This window comes from Barbus barbus, assembly GCF_936440315.1.
Source record: "Barbus barbus genome assembly, chromosome: 38".
Taxonomy (NCBI): Eukaryota; Metazoa; Chordata; class Actinopteri; order Cypriniformes; family Cyprinidae; genus Barbus; species Barbus barbus.
In genome coordinates this window covers 17,423,614-17,444,704 of record NC_136716.1, presented here as the reverse complement: position 1 = coordinate 17,444,704, position 21,091 = coordinate 17,423,614, and the positions used below count along the sequence as shown (strand labels likewise).

General features: G+C 37.1%; 1 protein-coding gene across 1 annotated transcript; it reads right to left on the bottom strand.

The window, feature by feature from the left end:
• Positions 1 to 861: 861 nt before the first annotated feature.
• Positions 862 to 20,774, bottom strand: LOC306857404 (T-box brain protein 1-like). The gene is made up of 6 exons (XM_079397335.1): positions 19,972 to 20,774; positions 11,500 to 11,654; positions 10,227 to 10,348; positions 9,907 to 10,065; positions 9,479 to 9,540; positions 862 to 3,691 (listed from the first exon to the last, which is right to left on the bottom strand). The coding sequence occupies exons 1-6, from the start codon at positions 20,502 to 20,504 to the stop codon at positions 2,911 to 2,913; spliced, it is 1,812 nt and encodes a 603-aa protein (XP_079253461.1). The 5' UTR covers positions 20,505 to 20,774; the 3' UTR covers positions 862 to 2,910.
• Between the last annotated feature and the right edge of the window lie 317 nt (positions 20,775 to 21,091).

Below are 21,091 nucleotides of genomic sequence, written 5' to 3'. Positions count from 1 at the left end.
GAAACGTTTCAGTGCATTTCAGTGTATAAAAAGAAACCAAACACAAACATTAATTATGCATCTTTTAAATTAACATAGAAACACTTTAATTGCACTTTAAAATACAAATTTGTTCTTTTAACATTGATTGTCAGTTAAATAATTTTTGCTGCCATCTCTTGCAGCCATTTGCTTTTTGTTTATCATTGTAAAATTCTTAATAACTAAACCTTAATAAACCCATAAGAAAATTAATGAATTACATTTGTAAAATATTACAAATTTCCCAGCTAAATAACTTTGCATGATATCTGGTAATGGCTTTATAATCCAGTAATGGCATTTTAAAATAATGCAGTCTTAACCATATTACTCGTATTTTGATGCAAAAGCAAACAAAACAAATGTATGAAAAATAAACAGAGGCAGTTAGAGTCAGTCTGCTGACTTAAAAAAAAAAAAAAAAACTGTGATCACAGAGTGGCCACAGAATATTGATACCATGTTGGTTTTTGCAGCACTTTACAATTTCTCTGAAACTTTTATGAACACAGATGGCAATGCATTTTATCATTTTTAATTGTTCTATTTTACAATAGTTTCATATTAGGACACAGACCATATTCAAGTGTCTGTGTGCATATTTGTGATCAGAAGATGCAGAAAGCTTCTATAAATGGACAGTTCTGAGTTAACAGGCTTCCGGTGTGTCCCAGAAGTCTGTGTATGTCTTCTGCAGTGGCATCTTGTCACCCACCTATCTGTCTGAGGTCATTCTCACCTTTGAATGCCAGCAGTGCCTGATGGGGTTAGACTGAAGGCTCGTACTTCCTCTGTGTCACTGACGTCTGTGTGTGGGCTGTCTGCATGTTACTCTGTTGTTTGAATAAAGATGATGTATAGTCAGTCTGAAGCCCCTGCCAGGTGTCCATTTTTCCACCCTGTCTATCTGTGTACCGTCATGTGCGATGCCTCAAGACATGATGCTGTTGGTTTAAGTATGTTCTGTTACAGCTCATCAGATTGACACTAGTGTGTTTATCCTAACTCGTGGACTTTAGCTAAATGAAACCTGAGAATTACAAGGCCCTGTCTCAAACAATCGCCATAACATAAGTTGCCAGTACACAGTATGAAAAGTAATTATTTTTTTCAGAACTACAAAACTTTAGAGAGATCAGGAAAGAACTACTACAGGTCTCAAGGTTCAGTTTTGCATTGTAAGTTTATATTTATTAACCTTCACCTGTCTGTTTCTGTATTTATCATTTTTTGTTGGAAGATTTTTGTAATATTTCAAAAAGAAATCTCTTATAGTCATGAAGGCTGCATTTATTTGATCATAAACAGTAAAAACAGTAATTTTGTTTTTAATTTCTTAGCAGCCATTCTTCAGGCTTCAATGTCTCATAATCCTTCAGAAATCATTATAATATGCTAATCTGCTGCTTGAGAAACATTTATTATTATAATGTTGAAAACAGTTGTGCTGCTTAATATGTTTTTGGAAACTACAATAGAATTTTGAATATTCGAAAGAACTACATTTAAAGTTTTTCTAACAATTTGATGCAAAAGTACAAATTTAAAAAAAAAAAATCTTTCAGTCCCCCCAACATTTTAATTAATACTTAATATAACCACATGTATAATAACTTACGCATCCTGTCAAACTTTATTATGTCTGTCTATTAAAGGATGGAATTCCAGCTGGTGCATACAGCCATGGTCTGTTAGACATCATGGCTATTTTATTTCTTGTCTGATTAGCCTGGGCTTTAATGTGCTTATTAATTGTGCTCCCTGTAGGGATACATTTTAGGATTGACTGGACACAGAAATGTTGCACTGTAAAGAAGGCTCACATTCAAATGCGCAATGTATTTAATCTGCATTGTGCTAAATTATTATGCAGCACTCAAGTGCATGCAACATTACTCTAAGTATAAATCTTCTGCTTAATATGTAAATTTCTGTTGTTATTTCCAATGAGATCATCTATGAAATAACTATGTCAGAGCAACCGATCTGAAGATGTTATATCAGCACATGCTTACAGGTCCACAGCATCACATCTTAAGCAAGTCGTTTTCATGTCATTTAGAGACCAGTTAAAAGATTTGTGTTCAACACTACAGTAGCTTTTGAAGTTATGAATGCAGTTTCAGTCTTTCTTGTAATTATCTGTGAAATTTACTAGCAATTTCTGAGTGAAAATTGAAATGTACAATAGCACTGGATGAGAAACAGACTTTCCTTTGTGTGTTCATGAGAGAACAAGCAATGTCCGAATCAGATGATGTCAGACTTAAATTTCATGTCCTTCCATCAAGCTTTAGATGACTTGACATGCAGCACATGAGCTGTATGAGCTATTTTTATAGTGATTTTGAAGCTTAAAAGCACCTTGTTGTAATTTCTTAAAACTGTCTTCTTTGTGAAAGTCAAACAGGTTTGAAATGACATGAGGGAGAGTAAATGACGGACATTTCATTTTTGGGTGAACTATACCTCTAAGTCCACGTTTTTCAAGATGGATGTGAATGTGATGAAAACGATTTGATTGTTTGTTTGAGTGTGCTTGTGGTGCGTGGGTTTTTATGTCTGTGGCTGATGAGGGGGACAGAGACAGTTCCTTTGGGGGAGTGTCAGCAGGTGTGCTGTGAAATCTTCAGCTGCTAAAGTCACACAGGTCTGTGTGTCTCCAGGCCAGTGTCTCAGCGCAAGTCACATCCTCTTCGTCTTTTGTGTGACAGTGACCTTCAAAACACCTCCACATGACCTCCAAACATCTAACACGGGGAACACAAAGCACAGAGGGGCCACCTAACATCTGTAGCTACTATCACAGAGAGCTCGATCCCTGCGTCTCAGGTCATGCAGACAGACGGTAGGTGGAAGACAGCAGGAGCACAGTCTGAATGCTGGTCTTCAGTGGGTGTAGAAGCCGTAGTAGCCCGCGTCACTGCAATTGTCCTTTTCGCAAGCCTCTGCGCTGCGGTTGGGAGGGGAATTTTCCGTGCTGGACGTGTAAGGCGACACGCGCCTCTTCTTGCTCTCTCCTCCCTCGAACGAACCTGAGTCAGCTGAGTCCACCGATTTAACCGAGGGGGCTTCCATCCAGGCGTCCTCCCCGGACTCTTTAGACTTATCTTGGAGCAGCGGCTGGCGCTGGGGATCCAGGAGTGATGGGGAGGAATGGAAGCGTGAGTTCACCGCTGAGGGAGAGGAAGACGTGGCTGGGGACGAGATGGTTCGGAACCAGCTGAGACTAGACCCGGGTTTACTGTGGTGTGGGTGATTAAGGTACTGCGGTGAGGGTCGTCCTGAGCTCCACGCTCCTGTGTTGGCGCCAGAGACCGACCCGGAAGCGAAAGGGCTTTCAGTGTAGTAGCCCAGAGGGTGGTGTGGGGACGACTGAATTGGAAGCGGCTTGTAGACGTTGTTGGAAGTGTATTCACTCTCGTATGTGTTTGGCGGCACCCCCTGCTGGCTGGGCAGGTAAAAGCGGCTGTGAGGGCTGACGGCAGGGTCTTTGGGGCACTGCTGCATCATACTGACCGGCTCGCGGCTGTAGAAACGACTCTGAGGCAGGGGGCTCATGTATTGATCAGACAGGTATGGCTGGTGAGGGTAACAACTGCCTGGGAAGAGCTGCTGGCTCTCGGTTGGGGAAGGCGTAAGGCGGTCTGAGTCAGGAGGTGCATAGAGCCTACATGAGGAAATAAAAGGGGTCAAAGGACATCTTCAACTGACAAAACCCCTTCTGAAATGTTAATGTTACAGTTTTTCACAATCGATTTGACACTTTTCTCCAATGTAATGTAATTGTTCTCAAAAAAAAAAAAAACACAGCTATCTGAACCATATGAACTAAAGACCATCGACTCTACCGTGCGACTCCACCGGGCAGGGACACCGGCAAGGGATAGTAGTATCGCTTTTTATTTAATTTTTTCATTGATATGTTTATTATTGAAATGTTGTTATATGCATGTGTCAATTTTATTTAATTTCTTTATTTTCTTAAATATGTGGGTAGATAGTGTTTATAGAGTTGTAACTTTTTAGTTTTAGTTACTTTTTCTTATTTGTAAGTCGCTTTGGACAAAAGCGTCTGCTAAATGACAAAAGTAAAGTAAGTAAGTAAGTATCTAAGCACAAACTTATCTTAACCAAACATTTAAATTTCACTGCAAAATGAAGCACTGCAAATTTCTAGTATTGTGTTTATTAAAAGAAAATATTTACATGGAATCTATAGGTTTGATTTCTAATGATTATAAAACATAAACGGTAGATGCACAAATACCTAATGAAAATACATGTTTATTGCAATTCTTCAACAGGGAGTTTTGTTTTATGTATATTGTGTATATCTAAGCGAAATAAAAAAATATAGTTATCCAACTCCAAACACCCATGTGAAAAACTAATTGCCCCTTTAAACTTAAAATCTGTTTGTGCCACCTTTAGCAGCAAGGAACTGCAAACAAACTCTTCTGATACTCTCTAGTTATCAGAAGAGTTTGTTTACAGTTGTTGCTGCTAAAGGTGGCACAAACAGATTTATCTATCTATATCTACACTGAACAAAATTATAAACGCAACACTTTTGTTTTTGTCCCCATTTTTCATGAGCTGAACTCAAAGATCTAAGACTTTTTCTATGTACACAAAAGGCCTATTTCTCTCAAATATTGTTCACAAATCTGTCTAAATCTGTGTTAGTGAGCACTTCTCCTTTGCCGAGATAATCCATCCACCTCACAGGTGTGGCATATCAAGATGCTGATTAGACAGCATGATTATTGCACAGGTGTGCCTTAGGCTGGCCACAATAAAAGGCCACTCTAAAAATGTGCAGTTTTATCACACAGCACAATGCCACAGACAGGGCTGGACTGGGACAAAAAATCGGCCCTGGCATTTTGGCCCAGACCGGCCCACTACATACGATCAAAATACTACCCATCTTTGCTCGCCCTTGAATATCTATACCAGCTCCTATTCCATAAAAGCACTAAAGCCATATAATAATAGGTAGGAAACAGTGAGAGTGGACACATTAAAAACTTCTAAAAAGTGTAATTTATTAAAATAATAAAACTATAATCCACACTGATGAATCCTAAAACTATAGGCCTATATAGTTATGACATCCTGTGTATGCGCCTGTGTGTTTGAGGGAGAAAGGGAAGAGCCATGATAACTTGTTGCTCAGATGATCACTGTTTCCCATAGTATAGCATTAAATAAACTGTAAACTTACTTAGTCAAATTTGTAAACTCCTTGGATGAACATTTAAAAGCGTAAGAAGGCATCCTGTGTGTTTTTGTGTGTGTGTGTGTGTGCGTGCGTGTGTGTGTGTGTGTGTGTGTGTGTGTGTGTGTGTGTGCAGTGGTGTATAAAGTACCCGAAAGCCATACTCAAGTACAGGTATCTTACCAAAACATAACTTTGGTATAACTTTGAAGTCTTCGTTTAGAATATTACTTGAGTAAAAGTCTTAAAGTATATGATATTTATTGTACTTAAGTACGAAAAGTATTAAACTTAAACGTACTTAAGTATTGAAAGTAAAAGTACAAGTAAATGCAAAATGGAAAAGAAGCAAATAAATATATATATATATATATATATATATATATATATATATATATATATATATATATATATATATATATATATATATAAATATTCATACAGCTTTAGTAGCAAGATTGTGTTCAGTTTGAACTCTTTCTTCCATTTTGTATTTTTGTGTAAGAATAAGAAGCACTTCATCCGGTACTTAGTGTCTTTCATTCCAACATAAGAAAACATTTCTAGAATCTGCATCTGAAATAGCATTAAGATGTATTTATTTACACAGTTTATGTATCTCAGAGGGGACATGGATGCATTTAAACTGCAGTTACAGATGCATAAATAGGCCTAATGTTGTGTTTTTAACATAAAACATCGAATACTGATATTTGAAATAATTTAAAACATGAAAAAAATAGTCAAAATGTGAAATTAAAACCGCTAGTAGGTGGCAGCAAAGACTTTGGTGACAGAAAGTGACCATTAATGAGTGAGTCATTGAGATTCAACCGATTCATTCAAACGGCTGATTCATTCAGGAACAGAGCATTTGACTGTGTTAATGAGTGAATCACTGAATCATTTATTCAACCGATTCGTTCAAAAAGCGGATTCATTCAATAAGTACACCGTACATTGCTCAGAGATGCAAAACAGTGCTGTGATCTTTGTTTGGAACTATTTTCTTTGGCAAAATTTAGCAAAAACAAGCAATAAGTCTAAAATGTAAGTCACTTATATTTTAGAATATAAGCTTATATTTTAAAATGTAAGGAGAGAGGGAAGTCGTGGCCTAATGGTTAGAGAGTCGGACTTGTAATCCGAAGGTTGTGGGTTCGAGTCTCCGGCCGGCAGGAATTGTAGGTGGGGGGAGTGAATGTCCAGCGCTCTCTCCACCCTCAATACCACGACTGAGGTGCCCTTGAGCAAGGCACCGAACCCCAAACTGCTCCCCGGGCGCTGCAGCATAAATGGCTGCCCACTGCTCCGGGTGTATGTTCACGGTGTGTGTGTGTGTTCACTGCTGTGTGTGTGCACGTTGGATGGGTTAAATGCAGAGCACGAATTCCGAGTATGGGTCACCATACTTGGCTGAATGTCACTTCACTTCACTTCACTTCACTTATTGCTTACTGGACTTGTATGAAATGATTGTTAAATGTGTTCATGCTGATATCTGCAGAAAAACGGTACTCTTTGTGTGATATAGATATAGTCCAGGTGATATGTGCAAAATTTAGAAGTTAACTATATTATATAAATATAAAAAACATACAGAAGCATTTTTGCTGTCCATAATTTAGAATGCTTGGAATTGTTTAATACATTAATAAATCAAATGCGTGCACTCTGTGTGTGATGTGATGATATAGCCTACTTGATAATGTCAGATCACACATCATTACAACAACACTTACTCTATTATTGCAGAAGATATACTGTATATTACACACCCCAGACTGACTTTGAGTGGAAAATGAATCATCCGTGATTGTGCGCGCACTTGTTTGCACGGTTTGCAGATGAGCAAAGCTTTTCTAACTTACAAACACCAGACCACTGATTCTCAAACCTGCTTTCCTGCAGTCTGTGTTCTTCTGACTGTTAACGAATATGCTTTGGGGAAATGTATCGGAGTAAAAGTAAAAGTTGGCTGAAAAATAAAAACTCAAGTAGGCTACAGATACTCCCAAAAAATACTTAAGTACTGTAGCAAAGTATTACTTCGTTACAATTCACCACTGTGTGTGTGTGTGTGTGTGTGTGTGGGAGAGAGAGAGAGAGAGAGCGAGAGAGCCCAAAAGGGGAGTTGTTTAAAGATGTGATTGGGTCAGCCCAATATCAATTAAGAAAATAATCAATGGGCTGCTGATTAAATGTCTCATGGGCCGGTCTGTCTGGGGGGAAAAAATCCTAAACCGACTTTTTTTGACAAATACATTAAACAGCCGCAAAGACCACAGCACCGTCAACTATTTAGACAGAAAAACTATAGGCTGCTAAGAGTTTTATGGGCCGATCAGACAAATATGGTATGATAAGATGTATAGGCCCGGCCCAAAAAGTACGTCGGCCCAGCGGGAAAATGCCCGTTCTGCCAGATGGCCAGTCCGCCCCTGGCCACAGATGTCGCAAGTTTTGAGGGAGCGTGCAATTGGCATGCTGACTGCAGGAATGTCCACCAGAGCTGTTGCCCGTGAATTGAATGTTCATTTCTCTACCATAAGCGTCTCCAAAAGCGTTTCAGAGAATTTGGCATTACATCCAACCGGCCTCACAACCGCAGACCATGTGTAACCACACCAGCCCAGGACCTCCACATCCAGCATCTTCACCTCCAAGATCGTCTGAGACCAGCCACCCGGACAGCCGCTGCAACAATCGGTTTGCATAACCAAAGAATTTCTGCACAAACTGTCAGAAACCGTCTCAGGGAAGCTCATCTGCATGCTCGTTGTCCTCATGTTGCAGCATGATAATGCATGGCCCCACGTTGCAAGGATCTGTACACAATTCCTGGAAGCTGAAAACATCCAAGTTCTTGCATGGCCAGCATACTCACTGGGCATGTCACCCATTGAGCATGTTTGGGATGCTCTGGATCGACGTATACGACAGCGTGTTCCAGTTCCTGCCAATATCCAGCAACTTCGCATAGAGTTGATCAGGTTGTCCACTACTCTTCAATGGCTGTGCAAAGGAGATGTGTTGCACTGCGTGAGGAAAATGGTGGTCACACCAGATACTGACTGGTTTTTGGACCCCTCCAATACAGTAAAACTGCACATTTTAGAGTGGCCTTTTATTGTGGCCAGCCTAAGCCACACCAGCGCAATAATCATGCTGTCTAATCAGCATCTTGATATGCCTCACCTGTGAGGTGGATGGATTATCTCGGCAAAGGAGAAGTGCTCACTAACACAGATTTAGACAGATTTGTGAACAATATTTGAGAGAAATAGGCCTTTTGTGTACATAGAAAAAGTCTTAGATCTTTGAGTTCAGCTCATGAAAAATGGGGGCAAAAACAAAAGTGTTGCGTTCATAATTTTGTTCAATGTATCATCTATCTATCTATCTATCTATCTATCTATCTATCTATCTATCTATCTATCTATCTATCTATCTATCTATCTATCTATCTATCTATCTATCTATCTATCTATCTATCTATCTATCTATCTATCTATCTATCTATCTATCTATCTATCTATATTATTAATAACACACTTAATAACACACACAGCAGCACAGGAAACACAGTTTGGAACAAAAGCGAATGGTTCCAAACTGTGTTTCCTGTGCTGCTGTGTGTGTTATTAAGTGAGCAGTTATTAGTTTGGGGCCAACTGAAAATATACCATGTGCATTTGATATGACAATTTACAGATTACAGATTACAAATTACCTTTTTTTTTCAGATGTTTTAAAGTATTGGTTGGTTTTACTAACTATTATGAAAACATTTGAGAGTTTTGTTCACAGTGTTTTGAGAAAATTATTTGCATGATTTGTAATTTGTATGAAATTAATGAAAACGTACAATCTGTTCAGGACAATTACAAAGTGTTCAGCTCACTGTAAACTGTTTTGAGAACAGTGGCCTGAGTTTGGAGAAATGTCTCAAATCGATTGAGCAAAACTGTAATATTATATCATGTTAATAATGTTGCACCATTAATTAAACTGAGAATGACATTCCTGAATTTTAATTGAATTTAGGTAGCAAACAGGATGCAGAATTGAATGTTGGCTTGACTCTTGTCTTATTTTGTAAAAAAAAAAAAAGTCTTGAAGTTTGAAGGTTTATAGGCTTATTAGATAGATAGATATATAGATAGATAGATAGATAGATAGTGCTCCACAGAGACCAATTTTCTGTATTTAATTTACTTCAGGCTTACTTACGTGTCATAATTGTCCCGGAAACCTTTAGCAAAAGGGTTATGATCTATTTTCAGCTGAGTGATCTGTGAAAGAAGTGGCAGGGGAAGAGGTTGGAGAAAGGGCAGAGAGAGAGAGAGGGTAAGAGCAAAGTCATATGGGTACAGGACGCATAGCCAGGGAGACTGATAGATCACTACCATTATGAAATAATTAATGAATTACACTCATACTCTTTCCTACAGTCAGACTTAACATCTTCTGCACATACACAACACTTTACCAAGATAACAGACTCAAAGTGCAGACATAACACAACTCTGTCGTCTGGGTCATCCCACACTGTCATGACATGCATCTTTGTTTGCTGGAAGTATTGGTTATGTGGCAGTTGCAATCTGATTAATAAGAAAATAACCCTCAGCATGATGTGTTCAGATGACATGACTTACATCTGCATTCTGGTAGGCAGTGACGGCAATGAACTGAGTCTCAGGGAAGACAAACGTCTGAGTTTTCGAGGTCAGAAAGGGATCCTTCGTTCCATCGTCTTTCACCTCCACGATGTGAAGACGTGGTTGGTATTTATGGAGTGACTGCAGCACTATCATCTGTATTCCAAGCAATGCATTTGTTAGAGAAATAGTGCAGACATGCTATGGTGTTATATATTCTACCTAAATGATAACCAATGTTGACAGAGATGACTCAGGTTTGGGTATGTTGCAGTAAGTCGGCTTTAATGTAGGAGTTTATTATTATATTAAATTACCTGTGCTACATTGTTAGAGCTGCCTTTGTTATTGGTAAGTTTCAGTTTGCCAAAGGAAACTTCCTGTCTCATCCAATGATTCCCAGTGTTGGGAGAGTCTGGGTGCATATACATTCTGTTTCCTGTAAAAAAATAAAAGAAAATTAAGCACTTAAGCATAAATATGTAGGTACTGAATGCAATTTAAATATTCATGTCTTTAAACCACATTTTACTGCCAATGACAGTATTTTATTGATAAACACCATTTAAAAAAACAATTAGGTTTGGGGTCAGTATGATATTTTAATGTTTTGGTCTCTTATGCTCACTAAGGCTGCGTTTTTTGTTGTTGTTGATAAAATACAGTAAGTAATATTGTGAAATATCATTACATTTTAAAATAATACAATTGTTATTGTTTCTTTTTTGTTATTGTTTCTTTTCTAATATATTTTAAAATGTAATTTATTCCTGAAACTCCAGTATTCAGTGTCACATGATCCTTCAGAAATCATTCTATGCTCAGGAAACATTTATTATTATTCAAAGTTGTAAACAGCTGTACGGCTTAATATTTTTGTGGATACTATTATATATTATTAGGGTTCTTTGATGATTAAAACATTCAAAAGAACAGCATTTAATTGAAACAAAAAGTCTTATAACAATCTTCTTATTAGCAGTCTTTACTGTCACTTTTAATCAAATTAATGCATCCTTGATGAATTAAAATATATATTTAAAAACATTTACTGACCCCACAATATTAATTATTTAATTATTTGTAATATTTGCTTATTTTTCATACAGTATTTGTATACTTTATACAATTTTATTACATTATATAATTATTATAATTATAGAAGAGCCATATTTATGTAAGGAAAGGTCAGGAGTTTAAGTAGAAAAAAATAGGTTGAAAGAGGCAGAAGTATGAGTATTTAAATGTTTGCACTTTGTAAATTGATTGGTATAAGCCAATTAAGAGTGCAATGTCAAATGTTTCAGACTTGCACTACCATGCAGTCACACTTGAACAGCAGTTGCAGTGCAGAGCTCTTGTGGTGGGCCACATGCTTAGGTACCTCTGATTGTGGCGTACAGTGGTATCAGAAACACTCATGCACTTCTAGCCACAAAAAGACAGAGCTATTGGTATGTGAAGTTTTCTGCACTGCTCAGAAAAGACTCACACTGTGAAAACCACAATGCAGATAAAGATATTTATCTTGTTTGTACAGTTTAAAAGTAGATAGTGGGCAGAAAAATGCACCGTGTGACTGTTAGTTACCTGGCATGTTGCCTTCTGCCTTGCCGCACTGGACCCATTTGCCTCCTTGGTACCTCCAGTGATGCTGGTCTGCAAGAACCACGTCCACATATACATTATAATGAGCCGAGGGGTCCAATGAGCTGATGTTAAAGCCGAGGAAAGGGAACATCCTCCTGTTGACAGACAGATCAGAAAACACAAGATAAGATCGCGTTATTAGGGGTACAATGTAAAACTTTGGTCATCAGCGATAAGCTGACAAACAAATATTTTTGTTAGAAATATATATATTTTTTTAGATTTTTCATTTTGTCTAAAACAAATATATACATTAATACAAATATAGATTAAACGTAATTACATTAAATTAAAATATATATAAATAAACTATAATAAATACTATCTGTCAAAGTCAAATTGATGCAGTAAAAAAAAAAATATATATATATATATATATATATATATATATATTTGATGAGTAGACATTCATGAAATAGACAATTTGTTTGGAATCAGTTTTATTTGGAATCTAAATGTTTGACCAATTTAATGCATTCTTGCTGAATAAAAAGATTAATTTCTTTAAAAAAAAAAAGATTTCTGACCCCAAATTTTTAATGGCATTGTAAATTTGTAAATTTTAAATATATTATTTACTTTTTGTAGTTGTTTATTTTTTATTTGTGTATTTTGTATTGTATTATATATTATTTTATATACTTTATTATATTAGAATTATATAAGTGCCATTTTAGGAAATTAAACGTAAGGGGTTTAGATAAAGAAAGACTAGGCTAGAATAGTATTTTGACTATTTTATTGAATATAAAATGAAAATATAACTAAATGAAGAACTATAACAATGTAATATAACTGTAATATGTGTTAATTAATGCAACATATTTGTGTCAAATATTCATTCTGAAAGTTTGTGAAAGTTTTGTTATAAAATAACTAGGTGACACCCACTCTCTTTAAGAAATAGTGGTCTTAAAAAGAAATAAACATATGCCACAGTCTTATTCTTTCCTTTATGCTAAGGTCATGCTAGATGATTGCAGTCTAAAAATATGCAAAATGGTTTTAAACAAATGTCAAAAATCATCTGGTACAATACATGAAATTAATTCATATTTGATAAGGTCCCAATATATCATGCATATGCTATTTGATATATGCGGGTGGTATTTTGTGGGAAGCAGTAGTTACGAAGGCACAGACATTATGATAGAAAGGCAACTGGGAGCAGGCTGTGTGTGAATCTTTAATATGACAATTAATAAAACATGTTGGGAGATGCATCTGCTTGATTGCTGTAGTTTTCCTTGCTAGACAGATTTTGATCACGGTACAGAGATGGAGAAGTAACTGGGAGGTCACTGTGTCCCATGGCAGGGTGAAGTTTACAAAAACATGACTTAAGACTCAGTAGACTCAGTATGAAATGTGCAGCTTCTGTTTTTCTGTGCCTTTCTGCCTTGGCACCACTTGTGATGAAACACACCTCTGACATCAGCCATGCTGGCTTGAATTCAACCTCACCCAATACTATGACGCTTTCGGTCTCACTAATACACTCCAGCGATGACGTCTATGCCTCATAGCTGTCTCTCATTCAATAGATTCAACAGTTGCGGGCTACTGCTCATGCTTGCATATTTCCCCTCAGCCGGATGCTTCTGTCAGGTGACACTCAAGTGCAGTTGTCTCCTCATATCTGTGTCTGTGTCCATTCCATGAATTGGATACACACCTAATAATTTGTATATGGCTCAGAATGGATTTAGGTTATGAGTATGTTTATAAAAAATCTCTCACTCTCTATCTTGCTCTGTCTCCTGTGCCTGTGAGCTTGCTGAGAGAAACTGTACACCTTTTTCCCATTGGGAAGAGTGTATGAGGGTCAGATTTTTAGAACGAGTTCAGCTTTATGGCTGGCTTAAAATAAACCCAAAATAGGTTGTAAATTAAGAATCAGACACATAATAACTAGAGGCATCAACAATAATCAAACGGTGAAAATATATTAATAAGCAATTTTTTATTGTCATTTATTAAACGTATTAATACATGTTCTTTTATTGAACATATTAAATGTTAATTTACAACCTATTTTGGCTTCATTTTCAGCAGGAAATATAGTATTTTTTAAGCAATAGTGCATTTATTTAACTCAGCATTTTTTTGAGTAAAATGACATGTATAATACTGTACAAATGTTTGGGGTCAGTAGGATTCTGTTTTTTTGTAAAAAGAATTTATGAATATTTTTATTCAGCAAGGATGCATTAAATTGTGATCAAAAGTGACAGTAAAAACAAAGCATATTTTTATACTGATACAAAAATATTATTTCAAATAGAAAATTATGTTCTTTTTGAACTTTCCATTTTTAATAAAGAACCCACAAAATATTAATCACCACCACTGTTTTTTAATCAAATAAATGCACATTTGATGATCATAAGAAACTTCTTTCAAAAACATTCAAAAATCTTACTGACCCCAAACTTTAGAACAGTACACTGTAAGTAAGTAACAAAACTAGCAAATCGAACCCCAAAACAATGTTAAAACTATTTAAGATTAGAAAACATTAGAATTAAAGTTTTCCATTTATGTCTGTCATTTAAATAAACAGTGCACCCAAAAATTATACACGTGCTATGTGAATGTAAAAATCTGGACAGATTCTCTGAACTACAATGAAGGGATTTTTTTTAAAGCATATAACAACTGTACATTTGTTACGCTGTCTGTACTTTTTTTTTTCATTTTTGATGTTCAACAACTCATAGCCATAGTCTCCATTTGTTTTATGCAAAAGCGCAACTTGCACATATACTAAATATCTTATTTTGTGTTTCCAAGAAGTTACACCCGCTTCAGTAAGTGGAAAGAGACGGAAAAAAAACAGACTGCTTTGAAAGAGAGAATTAAGAGCTATATTTTGACCTGAAATAAGTTGAGTTTCACAATTTCTCTTTTCAAGTAGGGTAAAGGACGCCTATCGAGGATCAGAGCATGAGGACGATGACACTCATTTGCTACAGGGCGGCATAACACAAGCGGATGGATTGCCCACCCACGGGCAGCTGTAATCAATCATCATTCTCAGATGTAGCCCTGGCATTGTGGGGCCTTGTGGTGGTGAAGAGACCGAGCAGGTGAAGGGTTTCTTCTTCCACATCAGTTGTCAATATAAGTGAAAACAGAAACCAGAATTGTCTCTGTATCATGCAACGCTCATGCGCTGCCTCCTCGCTCTGAGTTATAACTATACCGTCTGTGGCAGTCACTTTCCTCATCTGACTGAGCCTCAGAAATTGTCATACTTATTTAAAATGAGACATTTATAAGAAATCAGTACCTGGAGAGGGGGAACCCAGTGAGTTTGCCACTGAGAGGAATGTTTTGCATGAGTGGGAGGTTAAGGTTTACGACAAAAAAGTTAGAGGTTAACCTTTGGAAACTTATCTGCCACTCCTTGACTCAGTGATGGAGCCATGAACACAGTAGTAGGTGGTTGCCAAACAAAAGTGCCTCCTCTGCTGTCTAGGACTAGGAAGGTACAGTTTTCCATACATACATGTGTTTTCCCTAAGCAGAAGAACTGCTTGATGTGATCAAGGCAACACTGCTCAGTAAGAAAAACAGGAAGGGACACTCTAAAGAAAAAAAAAAAACTGTCTGAATATCGACCGGTGGTCACTAATTCGCCAGGACAGAAGTTCAGGTCCAGTTTATGTCATCTTCTTAGTCTTGATCTTCTAAAAACATGCCAGTCTGCGGCTGCTAGCTCACTTTTTTACACCGTAAAGGTAAAATATCAAACATGACACATGCAGATTGACATGTACAGTAAATACGGCATGTTTACGTGGTTATTGTAAGCTATTATGCGAATGTGGTTACGTACAGAAACCACTATATATTTGCTGATGTTGGAGAACCGTCATAGCTGTAGTGATGAGCTTGTAGCACGGCTGTTGAAAAACAGTGGCTGGAAATGGAGCAGCCAGCAACCACAGTTACATGCGATCCCTTTGATCTTGATGCCGTTCTACTGATGTGCTACTGTCACAACTCATCTGTTTCTGTCAGAGCTGCTTGATGGGATTCTGCTGGAATCATGTATACAGCGATAGGTCTGTCCTGCAGTGAGCAAAGACGATTCAACAAGTTTGCTGCTTCTGAGGTCTGCTTTTGTTGCAGCAAAACTGCATACGCCATGTTACATGTACATCTGAACAGGAAGTGATTGTTAGATTAAAAAAAAAGAAAGACAGAGAGCTCAAAGGCTACAGACAGAGAGACCTTGGGTGGTGCAGGGGGAGAGATTGCATTTTATGCAGAGCCTGGCCCTGGACGACCTCAAGAATATTAATAAACCTGATGCATTTATATTGCACGGGTTGCTCTTGCTGGGAATCTTTACAAATGCATAAATAAAGTGGCCCCCAAAAGTAGCACACCTAAAAATGTATGATTATATAATAAAAGTTTAAGCATTTTATCTAAAAAAAAAAAAAAAGCAAAGCAAAACGTTTCAATGTTTTTTTTTAGGTTTTATATAAATATCATTGCATTTTTTGCACAATTTTTGCTCATTTAACTTATTGTCCCTAGGTCATGTGATGAAAAACATCTGCGGTTACTCTGCTATGGGATTTTTGTGAACGTTTTACATCTAAAATCACCTTGACATCTGATAGTAAAAATGTTCCGAAAAAGCTAGTTCTGAGTGTTTTCAGATGCCACTTGGTTTGCTCTCTTTTTTATTATTATTATACACTTAAAAAAATGTGGTAAACTATTTACTTTGAAACTATTTTCCTTTAGAAATGGCTAATAAATTTCACAAATAATTACACAGAAATGGCAATGAATTAAAAGTTAAAGTATAAAGACTGAAATATTATTTCTTGTATTATATTTCTCAATCATTATATTTCTTGATTTTGTCTGGCCAGAGGAGAATGACACTATTTTGACAAACTATTTCCCCGTCTAAATACTGTAAAGCTGATATAATGCCACCCAGCTTTATATCAAGCCGATGTAAAGCTGCTTTGACACAATTTGCTTTGTTAAAAGCGCTATACAAATAATATTGACTTGACTAATCTTGAATAATCTTTATTTACAATTGTGAATTTTTTTTTTTTACAGTGTAGGCAATTCAGTGAATGCCGTTTATGCGTTCACCCAAAAATTAAATTCTGTCATCATTTACTTTATTCCTTATGCCGAACACAAAAAAGAAGATATTTTGAAGAATGCTAGTAATCAAGCAGCTTTGGCGACTATTGACTTCTATTGAGAAAAAATTTAAAATAAATTCTCAAAATATCTTTTTTATGCTCCACAGGAGATGGGAAATCATACAGGTTTGGACCGGCATGAAGGTGGGTAAATAGTGATGTAACTTTCATTTTGGGGGCCACTGTTTATAACTGCCGTCTTTATTATCTTACCCAATGCTGCAATTTAAGGGAGGGCAAATGAAGGCCAGATAAATTATTCATGTACTTTAACTTTTTGCTTTGCTGCATGATTTCATTGTGTAGTATATTTTGTTATACCATGTTGTGTGTGAATATAGAAAGTGTAAAGAAGTTCCTAAGAGTTTCACTACACAATTTTTAGATTTCACTGGTTATAAGCAAATGCTTGGAAAATTTCTAGCTTTTCATGTGAATCCACTGAAGCGGAAAGCCAGCTTTATTTACACATAATGCACAGACCCATGACTCCTCCAAAAGACTTACGAAGAACCTACTGATTCACATCTCCTATACAAGCACCTGAGGCCAGAATATATCTTTTATAACTTCTTATACTGACTTTTATAATGACAGTGAAAAACCCTAGTTTCTCTTTTCAGGCATGTTGCAGATGCGTTTGACAAGACATTTTTCTTTCACTCTAGTATTTATCAGCCACTGAACATGCAGTGGAATGGATTATCTGTGGTTTCATAGCTCTCCCAATGACTTTCTGTGAAGCAACATTTTTCATGAATTTCAGTCCAGTTATTAGTCTGGCAGTCGCTTGTTCCCTTATTTGGATCTCAGACTAACATAAAAGCAAGACAACGCTCACCTACACCAATCTATGTTTAGAGCTCATGGCCCCATGCCTGTTAAAGTTTGTGAAACCTGGTGGCAGGGGTGAGGTTAGGGGCTAGTTTTAGAGTTCAACTTGAAAAGGGCCAAAGACCTCTGCTCTCATCTCAGGCTATGGGCCTTACGGTGCATTTCAAAGCCTCGAATCGGACTGCACCTCGACTTCTGAGGAAACGTGCATCACTGCACTCACAAGGTACCAGACCAGAGGAGAGAGAGAGCAAAGAGAAAGAGAGCGAGAGAGAGGAAGAAACTGCCTTCCTTCATTTCCTGCACTTCAAAGCTACCTCCACTGATGTGTATGGCCATCAGAGTCTCAGTGGTGCTCACCAACTTTACCCCCAAATGCACCACCCCCTCCTCCTTACTTTTACACTTCCTGTCTTGGGCAGAATTACCTGAGCTCTGACACTGACTGGCAATGAGAACCAATAAAAATAACCCTCATGTTGTAGATCGTACAAACCAGAATGTAATAATAATTCACCAAAAAAAAATATTGTGTATTTCAATAAACTGACTCAAACTGATGCAATCTGAAGCATGTGAGAAGATTACTTCAGTAGATTAGATACAAACAGGATTTAGAGGCAAAAAATGTATCATCAATATGCTGATTCAAAACAAACAAGGTTTTCTTGCTTAAGTTAAAGATTAAATCTCACAAATAGTCAGTTTAATTGTTACTTGCACATACTAGGGTGATTTGAATTTAATGGTAATGTATACCATTAATAATCTACACAAGACATGCGCCGTTGAATTTCTTGCTTTCTGAATGTATTTATTCTGAATGCGTTGAGCACAGCTGTAAAGACGGTTTGCAAAAGATTTCAAGACACCTGCCAGTAGGTTACAGGCTACAAAAGCGTGCATTCACACACTAACATCCTCACAAACAATTGTAGCCTACTGAACACACAGATGCACGCATTTCTGCGTAAAAGTTTCCAAACTATAAATAATAATAATATTAAGAAAAAAATGTATACATATCTCTGTTTTAAAAATGTCGACAATGAGGGATTAGTTTTTAGGTGGTGCATATAGTACAGTACAGTACAAAATAAAATAACGAAAGTTATATGTGATGACCATGACAATCGGAGTTTTTAAAGCAATATCATGGTCAGGATTGTACTGCTATGATATATAATATAATATTGGTGTAGCATTATTTTGTGAAATTCAATCAGTAGTGAAAACACTGAGAGAGAAACATTTAGTCAATTTTTCAAAGTTACGCCTGGTTTCAATACCAAATTTAAAATGTGTATTATTTCTTAAAATCTAATTTAATATATGTCATATATGCATACTGAAAATGCTAAATACATTTCAGATTACAAGTGTTAATTTTTTGTCTGAATATTTTTTTAATAACTCTTTCTATGGATTTAACGTGTAAGCGTGTAAGTTTTTCGCATGCTGTCAATTCTCATACATTTTAAAAGGAATCATTTTTATGGTGACAGGTGTGATCAGCTTAGATATTATAGGTCAGTGCAACAGTTTTAAGCGTTGTTTATTTATTTATTTGAACATATTCAAGAATCTGTGATAAATACTTTCATCAAACTGACTTATAAGGGCCTACTTAGAAACAATGATGTAGTTTTATCAGTCAACATTTTAAATTTGTATTATGCAATGACTAATGTATGCCTTGAAAGCAGCTCTAAAATGAAAGTGCATGGTGCACATCTGTAGACTATAATCATTAGAGACATGTTTAGAAATTAATGCTTGGTGACCTGTCAAACGTCCCCACAAGCACTTTCCTCCCTCTCTGGGGTCCCTAGGGAACACCACCGGTGATTTATAAATCACATTTTAAATTAACAGTGCGTTTATTTTATTTTATTATTATTAGGCTACTCACACTATAAACATGATAACTAAGTTTGATCATCACGTTCTTTCATAACACTGCCGTCATTATTCTCAGCATTTAAAAATAACGTATCCAAAACATCATCAGAATTCGAAAACTCCTTTCAGAATTATTCCAGACAATGAGGTAATTCACTTTCAAAGATTTGTGTCAGAGTGCATCTAGGTACAGTGAGAAAATTTGACAAATTGCAGTATTTGTTTACTTTTGACAATAACTGAAACCAGGTCGCGGTCTAGAGAAAAAATATCAGATCAGAAGATCTCTGTAATTAGGCTTCTAAATTTTAGACACATATGCCAAGGACTCGGTTACATGCCCACCTGCCCTGACTGGCACAGCTGGCATTTAGATAAGTACACAAGTAATAGGACTAAACATTCAGTGTCTTATTATGATCCATGCTGTTTTCGCGTACAAAAACCTTTACGTTCATGCTAAAGAGTGGTAATCTATTATGCTTCTTACCGTCCTTGTTTCGTTATGATCATCTCTGTCTGGTACTTGTGGAACTTTGCCCACAGCGGGTAGTTGTTGAGGAGCACTTGAGTCTTCCCAGACACCTGTAGACCAGGTAAAGAGTACATCGGTGCTCGCGGATACCCGTGCTGAAAAGACGCCGGGTAGCCGTCTGCACTGCTCGGGTACACGTCTTTACCGTTGGCTGAAGAATACGCGTCGGCTCCGGCTGGAACGTAAGTATGTCCCGTCCCGCTCCGGCTGGTGAAGTGACAGCTGCCGAGCGGAGCCGGTGCGTAAAACCTTCCCGTCTGCGCTCCGGCGCTTTGGTGGTGTTCAGTGTGGAACGGCAACGTCAAACTGTCCTGTCCATTTGGAATCGAGTCCTGGTAGTAAAACCTCGTGTCTTGGATGCCCATTTTGAAGTCCGGTAAGTCGCGGTTTCGGTGCAGGTGGCTGTTCAATTCTGCGTCTTTGGCGAAACTTTGCGCGTCTGTTCCATTCAACATATTGAGATACAAATTCCTGCCTATGCCGCCCATCTGCAGCACCGGTTCGAGCTCACTGGAGGTGTCATAGGTTTAGCGTCCGTATGCTTTAACATTTAAAATAAGACTCCAACACAATTCTCTATAGACTGCAAGTTGTGGAGCTTGTCTGAAAAGCGCACCGTGTAATCTAATTTTAAACTACTTGGGATGTCTTCACTTTGATTTATCTTAATATGTTGAAGACATTGCCACTATGTATTTGGAATAGGAATCGGACTTCAAACACATGATAAGACTCTATGATACATCCATATCTCGAATGGTAATTGGTCCGGAGGTGGGCTTTACAGACTGGGCGTGATAGGCTTGATACGCGAGGACGGGCCTTCCCCTATTTACGGGGGCTTCAGTTTGTATGCCCACTTAATAGAACTGAACAGTCTTTATAGTGTATATTCACAGAGTGTAAAAAAGTAATTCTTAAGGCACGTATAGAGGTATGTGTGTCGGTGAGTGTATTGAATAATGCATTTTGTTTTAGTTTTTAATAAAAACAATTAGCCTTCAACGAACTAAAAACAGAGTTATATTTAGACAAAATTCATATAACTCATTAAATTTGTTTGCAGGTGTTAATG

Excerpts from the sequence above, each read along its gene's own strand:
- LOC306857404 (XM_079397335.1), bottom strand. The coding sequence starts at position 20,504 with ATGGGCGGCATAGGCAGGAATTTGTATCTCAATATGTTGAATGGAACA. Across the intron at positions 10,066-10,226 it reads GCTCTAACAATGTAGCACAG|ATGATAGTGCTGCAGTCACT; the intron begins GTAATTTAATAT and ends CTTGGAATACAG. Across the intron at positions 9,541-9,906 it reads CTGCCTACCAGAATGCAGAT|ATCACTCAGCTGAAAATAGA; the intron begins GTAAGTCATGTC and ends CTTCTTTCACAG.